General features: G+C 48.0%; 1 protein-coding gene across 2 annotated transcripts in view; it reads left to right on the forward strand.

The window, feature by feature from the left end:
- Positions 1-10,424, forward strand: part of NIPAL4 (NIPA-like domain containing 4) — an 11,980-nt gene extending 1,556 nt beyond the window's left edge. The window contains exons 2-6 of one of the 2 annotated variants that reach the window (XM_008588878.1): positions 2,189-2,428; positions 5,792-5,848; positions 6,919-7,009; positions 9,041-9,201; positions 9,659-10,287. In XM_008588878.1, the coding sequence (XP_008587100.1) occupies positions 2,189-2,428; positions 5,792-5,848; positions 6,919-7,009; positions 9,041-9,201; positions 9,659-10,287 (1,178 nt within the window). Of the gene's footprint in view, positions 1-2,188; positions 2,429-5,791; positions 5,849-6,918; positions 7,010-9,040; positions 9,202-9,658 lie in introns of both variants that reach the window. The other variant, XM_008588879.1, reaches the window with a different exon arrangement.

The following is a 10,424-nucleotide window of genomic DNA, read 5'->3' on the forward strand; positions in this document are numbered from 1 at the left end:
GGCTGTGGGATGTCCCCGTGTCTCTCTAACTTCTTGCCTTCTGCACTGAAGCTTTCAAAGCTGGCCTGTTGGGCGTTGACTGGTTTCCTGACTAACAATGTTTTTCGCGCGTCTTCAGCCTCACCCCTCCTCCTAGGGCAGAATGTGTTCTCCAGTCCCAGCATATTCTGGAAGAGAAGGCAGGAATCATCTGGGCCAACACCCATTTTTCAGATGAGAACCCTGCTCAGAATTGGATTTCCTTTGACCGTCGGCCCTTTCTTTTTTTCTCTTCACCATAGTGGGAGAACTTGACTCAGAGAGGATGCTGAGTCTCTGGGTGCTACAGGCCTTGCAGTCACAGCCAAGTCCACAGTGGGCACTTTGGCTCCACCAGCTAGAGGTGCACCTTTGGGGAGCAGGGGAAGGGTGTGGGAAGGACTTGGCCCTCCTCTCAGGAGTCACCTGCCTTGGCCCACATCCTCCCAAGCTCTGGCTCATTTCCTGTGCTCAGGAAACTCCCCAGATTTGGCTCTTGGGCAGGGAGGCCTGAGCTGGAGGAACAGGAGTAAGAGATGTAGAGCAAGTCTGATTAGGGACCGGGATGGCTTCTTGTCTCATCTTCCCTTGATTGTGACATGGGTGTTGGAAAGAGAGATCTCTCATTGTGAAAGACACATGGATGTCCCCTGGTAAGATCCAGACCCAGCTCTACCACCACGTGTATGTGTGACTCAAGTGAAATCCTTCTGCTTCTCAGGGCCTCAGTTTCCCCAGCTAAAAATAAGAGAGTTAGACTGTCTGCTTTCTAAGGGCTCTTGCAGCTCTGTTGTTCCATGTTTCTGTGTCATGGAAGAAAGGCCCAAATTGCCCTTAATCTGTTCCACTAAGATACCACTCTGTAGATGCACCAAAGCCACAGCTGCCTGATCTCAGACTTTGGGGCCCTTCTAGACACTGGCTGAGAGTTCTAGCTTGGTCTAAAGAGAAGTGCCTGGCCCATTACATTCTCTGCACAGGAACTTGGGCCTTTGTGAAACACAGCTTGAAAAAGACCTTCTACCTCCAGAGGGCACAAACTCAAATGCCTACAGAAGCCAAGCACAGAACAAACGTGACTGAAGGGAGCTGGGTAAGGGCTCTGGGGAGTTGCACAGCACGTGTCCTAAGGGGGCAGCCGCTGCTCAGCCACAGCCAATTCTTGCCTTATGGGAGGGCTTGCCCAGTGAGGTAAGCAGGTCTTCTAATTTAAAAGTATAGTGCCAAATCTGAATTTTCGTGGGAAATTCCTCAAGTCTTAGATGTTGGTAATGAATCCATATTTTAAAATACATCTTAGGAGGCCAGATGAAGTCCCCCCATCTCTTTCTCCTCCCCCCACCTTGCTGCCTGCTTTATTGGGGGTGGGAGGGTTAAGAGCTTTGGCCTCAGCATCAGAAGACCTTGAGGTCCAATTGCAGCTTCACCACTTACTACCAATGTAGCTTTAGGCATGTTCCTGAACTTACGGGGCCTCAGTTTCTTCAGCTAAAAACCTGGAAATGATCATTGTGCCTATTTCGAAGAGTGGTTATTAGAAATCCTCATGGAAAACCCCAGATCAGAGGACCATGCGAGGAGTAGCCCTGGAGGATGATTGGAGAGTCTTTGCACTGTGTCATGGAACTTATGTAGTTCTTCAGACTGAGGGTCTTACCTTGTGCCCACATTTGTCCTATTGTCCTTGATGTTTGTGCCAAGAAGCTCTGGGGCATGAGGGCTGATTCAGGCTCTTGGGGACTCTAGAACTTGGAGAGCGTGCTAGACAGAGTTTATATGGGTTGGCAGGGACACCAATCCCTCTTAGCCTGAAGGGGCCCCAACCACTGGCCATAGCACCAGAGATCTCAGAAGCAAGGCCTGAGAATGGTCAGTTCCAACAAACAGGAGGTTCACCACTTGGTCATCTTCAGTCCTAGAAGGCGCTTGTGGACTCCAGCCCACTCCCTCAGGCTGCCTATCCACAGCAGCTTGAGCTCATGCAAATAAAGATCCTAGCCTGAGCAGGCACTCAGTGAATGTTGGCTATTATTCTGAGGTTGGGGCACAGGGTGTCGGGGGAGCCCTGCAGTAGCAGAAGCATGTGGTCTGTAACAGTGGCCAATTCCAACATTTTTAAAATGTACAAATGTCCCCAGCGTGACTCTGTCACCATGGCCTTCCTATCCAGGTTCCCTGGTCAGCCTTTACTGCTCCTCCCAAGAAGTCCTGTGCCAGATCATCGGTGGCCTCCACCCCGAGGTGCCCAGCAATGCCACCTCTACCAGCTGGCAGGAGAGAATCAGGCAGAACTACGGCTTCTACATTGGCCTGGGCCTGGCCTTCCTGTCCACCTTCCTCATTGGCAGCAGCGTCATCCTCAAGAAGAAAGGCCTCCTGCGACTTGTGGCCACGGGGGCCACTCGGGCTGGTAGGTTCCTGGGGGCTGGAGAGGACTGGGCACAGGGTAGCTGAGCCCTCAGCTGGCTTCCCTTCACAGGGACCAGGGCTGCAGTCTGAGAGGATGGCCTCAGATGAGTACAAAAGGCTCATTGTCAATCCCATTGAGAATCCCACCTGCCAATGGGAGACCTTTCTTTGAAACCCACAATTTCCTGAGAACTTCATAATATGTCCAATAGGGTGAAGACAGGGAAAAGTCTCAGGACCAGGAATCAGATACTCCAGGTCTAGTCCTGGTTTTATTTCTTACCAGATGTGTCATCACAGGCAAGTTGCAACTTCTCTACAAAATGGGCATATAGACACCTCTGCCCAGAGCAATGTCAGACACATGTGCCCTCACTCTCAATCCAGCCAAGCTCCTTTACGTGCCACAAAAGAATTATTGAGTCTCTGTCCACAAGGGAATTGCTTGTTTGGAAGATAAGGTGTGTATCCATCAAACAATTCTTGAGAAAAGCAATCATGTGTAAAAGAATGTATTCATTTATTCGTTACCTATTGCATGCCTGCTGTGTGCCAGCTGAGATGCTAGGCATGGGGATACAGTGTGTTCGTGGAGTGTTCAATCGAGTGGGAGACAAAGACAAGTCAGTAGGCAATAGTTTTATAGTGTAAGTGCCGTCATGGGGGAAATACAGACTGCTATGGGAATGCTTTGGAGGGGTATGTAAAGGCCAGACTTGGGGGGTTAGGTTTTCTATAAGAGGTGATCTCTTAACTGAGACCTAAATGATGAGGAGATAGTGAGATGGAGGGGAAAGAGGAAGGCAGTGTTCCAGGCAGAAGGAACAGCATGTGCAAAGGCTCAGAGGTGAGAACATGAATGACATAGAAACTGAAAGTAGTCAGGATGGCTGGAGCATGGAGGGGTAAAAGATGAGGTAGGGGCCACCTCATGGAGGGTCTTGTAAACTGTGCTACAGAGTCAGAGTGCAATTGTTAGGTTGTAGGCAGGGGAGTGACACAATCTGATTTACGGTTTGAAAAGATCCTTGGTTGCCAGATGGAGAACGGATTAGGGGACAAGGCTGGAGGCTGGAAGGCCAGCCCTTGGGCCTGGGAAATGGCAATGGGAATGGAGACAAGCAGTGAATTCCAGAGTCAGTAAAGATCCTTGGTTGCCAGATGGAGAACGGATTAGGGGACAAGGCTGGAGGCTGGAAGGCCAATTAGGTGACCGAGAGGACAGCCCTTGGGCCTGGGAAATGGCAGTGGGAATGGAGACAAGCAGTGAATTCCAGAGTCAGTCTCTGAAAGTAGAACTTGCTGGCTTTGATGCTGACTAGTTTCAAAATGAGGGTCAAAAGAGTAAAGGATGACTCAGGTTTGTGACTTGAGCAACTGTGGAGGTGATGATGCAATTTTCTGAGACGAAGAATACAGAAGGAGGAATGGGCTTATGGGAAAATGACATGTTCAGGTTTGGACACGTTCAATTTAATGCTTCTGTGGGACATTGCACTTTAGAAGCAGACTATTGGGGTTCCCATTCCAGCTCCTCAATTCCTGGTGATGCAATTCTGGGCAAGAAAATTATTTATTCTGGTGCCTCAGTTTTCTCATCTGTAAAAGGGGGATAAGAATAGTTCCAGCCTTGAGGGTTATTGAGAAGACAGGTAACATGTTTAGAAAGATGCCGGGCAAAGAGTAAGCACTAGTGTTGGTATTAGCATTATCTAAGCAGGAGGGCCTGGCAGTTAGATACACAGCGCTAGAGCCCACATGTGCTCCCAGATGGGGAGCTGTGGGGTGTGGGCATGAAGTCAGGAGCAGTGGTCCCTGCTACCCTAAACTTCACTATGGCAAGAGTTCGAAAGGCCAGAGACCTCCCAAAGTGCCAGGAAAATTTCTGCTTGTGCTCAGGGAAGATCAGGCAAAGTAGACCATTCAGAAAGACAACTTGCCCCAGGAAAATTTCTGCTTGTGCTCAGGGAAGATCAGGCAAAGTAGACCATTCAGAAAGACAACAACTTGCCTAGAATCTGTTTTTTCTTCCCATCTGCTATTTCAGTATCTTCTGAGATTTCAGACCTTATAGTAAAATGCTCTCAGAGTTCTTAACATTTATGGGAGATTCTGACTCCCTTAGGAATCTGGTGAAAGCAAGAGGCCTCTTCCTTAGAAAAATGGGCATTCACAAAAAGCAACATAGGATTTTTGGATTTTCACAGAACTGTCTAAATCCCATCTATCTATCTGTCTACATCATCATCATCATCATCACCCTTGTAGCTAATATTATTGACTATTGACTATGTACCAGGCTCTGAACAAAGCAGCCATAATTCCTGGCTTTGTGGAGCTTCCATTTTCATGGGGGAAATACCAGAAAATAAGCAAATCAACTCAAATTATAAATGATAAGTGCTATGAAGGAGAAGAAGGGTGTTATGAAAGAGAATCCCAAGAGCAAAAAATAGAAATAGGACAAAAAGAGAAAGGACATCTCGTCTTGGGGGAAGCAAGTTTCAAACAGAAACCTGTAGAGTGAGTGTAGATTTAGGGGAATATTGGTAGGAGGAGTATTCTGGACACAGGAAAAAGCATGTGCAAAGGCCTTGGGACAGAAAAGAGCTAATCATTTTAAAAGAAAGGAGAAGAGTGACAGGAGATGTGTTTGGAGCGATGAGCAGTGCCAAGACTATGCATGGTCTTGTCAAGGATTCTGGTCTTTATCCTAAGAGCAATTGGAAGCCATTGGCCAGCTGCAAGCTGAGGAGTGACATAATCTGATTTGCATCCTTAGAAGACCACTGGCTGCCATGAGAAAGATGTATTACCAAAGGGACAAGAGCAGAGCCAGAGTAACCAGGAAGGAGGCCATTGCCTCAACCTGGACCAAAGGTGACAGTGCCTTGGAGTAGGGTGGTGGCAGTGGAGCGGTCACATGTGAGATGGGTTTTGGAGACAGAAGCAGCAGGATGTACTGGATGCAGAGGGAGGGGGTAGGAGAGGGGTCAAAGGTGATCCCCTGGCTTCTGGCCTAAGCAACTAGGTACATGGAGGTGCTGTTTACTGAATTTCATTTGGCGAGCGGGTGGGAAGCATTTAAAATCAAGAGTTCCATTTAGGTTAGAGATCAAGATGCCTGAGAGATCCAAGAGGAGAGGTCAAGTGAGCAGTTGGTTCAGAAGAAATGTCCAGGGTACAGATACGAAATAGGGGCACCATATATAGATGGTGTTTCAAACTTTGGGAATGGATGAACTCACTCAGGAGATGGCCCAGAACCAGGCCGTGACTTGGAGATCAGGGAATGAAGGTAAAGTTGGGGATGATGCCTGAGAAAGTGGGGCCCAGCTCTAACTTTTGTCCTTCCCTTCCACAGTGGACGGAGGCTATGGCTACCTGAAGGATGCAATGTGGTGGGCTGGATTCCTCACCAGTAAGTGGGCTCTTTGCTGCTAATAACAGCAGCCTGTTGACAGCAGGGATGGAGATGAAGCACGGAGTGGGTGGGGTGTTTTTGTCTCTGTTGTGGACAGTATGAATCTGAAGCCCAGATTCCTAGGGAAAAACTCTGATAAAACATTTGCAGGTAGAACATCTTACTTTCATCTCAGATCACTTTTTCAAACCAAAGCCAGTCTTTATCCTTGAAGCATGTACCCACAGAGATGTTTGTATAGGGATGGTAATGGTAAAGGTACATTTTCTCAACTACCTGTGAAACGTAGGGTGATCATATCACTGCCTGTTAGCAGTGGACTCTTGGACTTCTAAATGGTAGAAGCTGGGATTCCTAAACCAACTGCCCCATTCTACAGGCAATTAATTTATCATCCTCTAAGTCAGGTTTTGATCCCTGCCTTAGCCAGGGCTATCACAGTCATCATCTGCTTTCAAAGGGGAGACCCAGGTCATTCTCTACCAGCAGAGAGACAGAAAGGCACTTGCAGAAGTTTGCAAACTAGAAAGTCAGATGGGGAGAACTTAGGCCCCTTGGGAATGTCAGACTTTTCTAACCACCTGCCCATTGCTTAAGACTGCGCACAATTCCCTTAGGAAAGGGGAGTCCAAAGAACAATTGGTATCCAAGGAATCAATAAATGTAGCTGTTTTTATTTGATAATTAGTGCTCTAGAACTTACCTTAAATATATAGACCAAAACATTGGCAGTCCCTGAGACAAACCTATCTGTGCCTGGACTAGAAGCCAAATCTTGTTCTTGAAGAACAAGAAGGTTTCAACCCACAAACATTTCATGTGACCTTGGGCACTGGGCCTTAGCTTTGCTATCTTTAAAATGGAAGGATTTGACCAGTAAAGTCTGGGACTGCCCTTCTGATCAGACTCTCCGGGGCGAGAGCATAAGAATCAGGATTTTAAGGAATACTGGTCTGGGATTCTGTGGGTGGTTGAACACTCAATGAAGCCATCTCTGCCCAGACTCTTCTGGAATGGAGATGGTGCATCTGTCTAACACTAGCCTCTTTTCTCTTTTAATTTCCTAGTGGCTGCTGGAGAAGTTGCCAACTTCGGGGCCTATGCATTTGCACCTGCGACAGTTGTGACACCTCTGGGAGCGCTGAGCGTCCTCATAAGGTTATCGTCACCTCTCTAGCCATCTCTGGCTCCTTCCTGTTTTCAGTTTCTTGCAGCCTGGAATTGCCAAGTGGGGTCAACTGCCAGTCAGCAATCAGGGACCTGGGTTTGTCCCAGCCCCCAGAAAGAGGCAGTGTGCCGTTCAGTGCTCTGGACACTGGGGTTGTTTGCTGCCACTTACCTCAGCATCCCCTCAACTGACTGGACAATAGAGGGGCAGGCCACGCCCGAACCAGTGGGAAAGGCTTCCACTGCCACCAGGCTGAATGTCTTATGTCAATATTTTGGTGCCACAATAAGAGAAGCCTACAGTTAAGAACATGAGCCCTAGAATAACACTACCTAAGTTCTAATCCTGGCTCTACTACTGAGTAGTTATGTTACAATGGGCAAGTCACTTAACCACTTTGAGCCTCAGTTTCCTCATCTGAAAAATGGTTACGCTAATAACTCCTACCTTGAGGAATTGTTCTGAGGACTGAATGAGATAATGAACAGAAGATGCATAGTACTGGCACCAGACAATAACCATGTCTTTCCTATATTGAGGGGCTTACTATGTGCTCAACGTTCTAAATGTATTCCATGTGTTAACTCATTTAATCCTCAGAGCATCCCTCCCTGAGGCCAAGAGAGGTTAAGCAACTTGGCCAAGGTAACCAGATTCCATGTGGCCAGGCCAGGATTCCAACACAGGCATCTAATTCTGGAGTCCAGGTGCTTAACCACTAAGCTATGTGACCCCTCAAGTAAACACTTAATGAATGTTTGATAGCTTGTAAAATAATTGATGCCAAATGTATGTGCTTCCTGCTGTCCCCAGTCCTCCTGAACTATGAACACAGAGCTGGTTCCTACATGGGGGTCCTGAAGCCCATTTGAAGGAGGCTCTGATTGTTGGCCTAACCCTGGAACCCTGGTAGATCCCAGCTGACCACACCCAGTATCCATAATTTCCTCTGTTTTCTTTTACCATCTTGATGACAGTTTTGCAACATGTATGCAGTCAAAAACAAATAGAACCATGACTCACTCTGCACAACTGGACTAGCTGATTTCGTCCTCTGTTTTCTTTTACCATCTTGATGACAGTTTTGCAACATGTATGCAGTCAAAAACAAACAAATAGAACCATGACTCACTCTGCACAACTGGACTAGCTGATTTCACAGCTGACGTAGTTGTGATACCACTATGGCATATCTGATTAGTTTACAAATTCCCACCCACAAAAAGTTGGGAGAGGCAAGGAGTTCTCCAGAGTGTGACTCCTGCCTGTGCAAATGCCACCAGACTCTTATGAATGGGACATTGTGGATAAAATGTTTTTGGTAGTTTTAGAGGAGAGATAGGAGACAAAGGAGCTTAGACTTCAATCTCCTCTCTCTTGACACGTAGAACCAGGACTTTTCAGGCTAATTGGGTCCCACGACAGCCAACAGATTTTTACCCTAAATTAACGCCAACTTTGTAGAGAAACTGAAGCATGCCCCATCTTGCCCAATTTCCTCACTCTTTCCTCTCACCTTTTCTGGCTCATCTAGATGTGAGGGGAACAGAAATCATGTCACCGAGAAACAGCAAGGAACTAGAGGTATTTTTCCCAGAAAAGAGAAGACTCAGAGAAGTCACAAGGATCCTCTTCAGTGAGGTGTATTGGAAAACCCATTGGCTTTCTAATAAACAAGCCAAAGCTGAAAGCCATCTGTCAACAATGCAAAGAGATGGTGTGTTCATGGGTAGGAAGTTAGACAAGAGCACTTTGAAGGGTTCTCATAACTCTGCTGTCTGAGGATATTTCCAGTCTCTGAAAGAAACGCACCTGCATTTCTATTTCTCCAGCACACATGGCAGCCCGCTCAGAAATGAGTTTCTATTTCACACGTTTTTGTGGGTCTAGAAAAGTTTCCCCATGAGAGAGCAGGACTCTGATCTGTAGTTCTGCGTGAGTGCTCGCCCAGCCCCCGTTTTCCTTTGAGACGCTGGGGCAGGCATGGTGCTCTAATCCCTTTCTCCCATCTCCACGTGCAGTGCAATCCTCTCCTCGTATTTCCTGGGAGAGAGTCTGAACCTGCTGGGGAAGCTGGGCTGCATGATCTGTGTGGCCGGCAGCACAGTGATGGTGATCCACGCCCCTGAGGAAGAGAAAGTCACCACCGTCATGGAGTTGGCTTCCAAGATGAAAGACACAGGTGGGCTGCAAGCACCCGGGGAGCAGGGAACATGGGGATGAACCCTGTGGGAGGTGCTGCCTCCCGGAGCAGAAGGCAAACTAAAGAAAGGCATTGGTGGGCTGGTACTTGTCAGCAAGGCCAGCTTAAAGCCTTCCTGGCCTGATATCTGTGGACACCATTTATTAAGTGTTTATGATGTGCCTGGCACTGTTCTGAATGCTTAATGTGCATGATCTCATTGAATCCCACCATACACCCCATGAGGAAGATCCTATTGTGGGTCCTCTTTGACAGATGAGGAAACTGAGGTCTTGGGGGTTTCATAAGTTACCCAGGTTATTAAAAAGTTGTGAAGGTGGGACTTCACCGTGTTTTCTGACTCTAGAGCCCACGTTCTTAATGCTGTGGGTCTGGGCCCTAGATGCTGACTGCACCCTCCTCGGCTGAGGTGACCTCTCTCCCTCCCCTCCCGAAGGGTTCATCGTGTTTGCTGTGCTCCTGCTGGTGTCCTGTCTCATCCTCATCTTTGTCATCGCCCCACGTTATGGGCAAAGGAATATCCTCATTTACATCATCATCTGCTCCGTGATCGGGGCCTTCTCCGTGACCGCCGTCAAGGGTCTGGGCATCACCATTAGGAACTTCTTCCAGGGGTTGCCCGTCGTGCGGCACCCCCTCCCCTACATCCTGTCCCTCATCCTGGCACTTACCCTCAGCACTCAGGTCAACTTCCTCAACAGGGCACTGGACATCTTTAATACCTCCCTGGTGTTCCCCATCTACTACGTGTTCTTCACCACGGTGGTCCTGACCTCTTCCATCATCCTCTTCAAGGAGTGGTACAGCATGTCTGCCATGGACATTGTGGGCACCCTCTCTGGCTTTGTCACCATTATCCTGGGGGTGTTCATGCTTCATGCTTTCAAAGACCTGGATGTTGGCCGGACCAGCTTGCCCCACATGCACAAAAACCCAACCCCAGCTCCCGCCCCACAGCCCACTGTCATTAGACTGGAAGACAAGAACGTCCTCGTGGACAACATAGAACTTGCTGGCACCCCTTCACCAGAAGAGAAGCCCAAAGTATTTATAATCCATTCTTAAAGCTTGGAACGACTGAGGGAGGGGATGAGCCCACGGGTGCAGCCTGACCTCTCAGTTTCAAAACTATCTGGTTATTTTCAGCATCACTTGTTACCAGTGGGCTCTCTTTTCTTGAGATGTTTGTTTATACCTCATCA

The sequence above is a fragment of the Galeopterus variegatus genome, unplaced genomic scaffold (assembly GCF_000696425.1).
Source record: "Galeopterus variegatus unplaced genomic scaffold, G_variegatus-3.0.2 Scaffold5084, whole genome shotgun sequence".
Taxonomy (NCBI): Eukaryota; Metazoa; Chordata; class Mammalia; order Dermoptera; family Cynocephalidae; genus Galeopterus; species Galeopterus variegatus.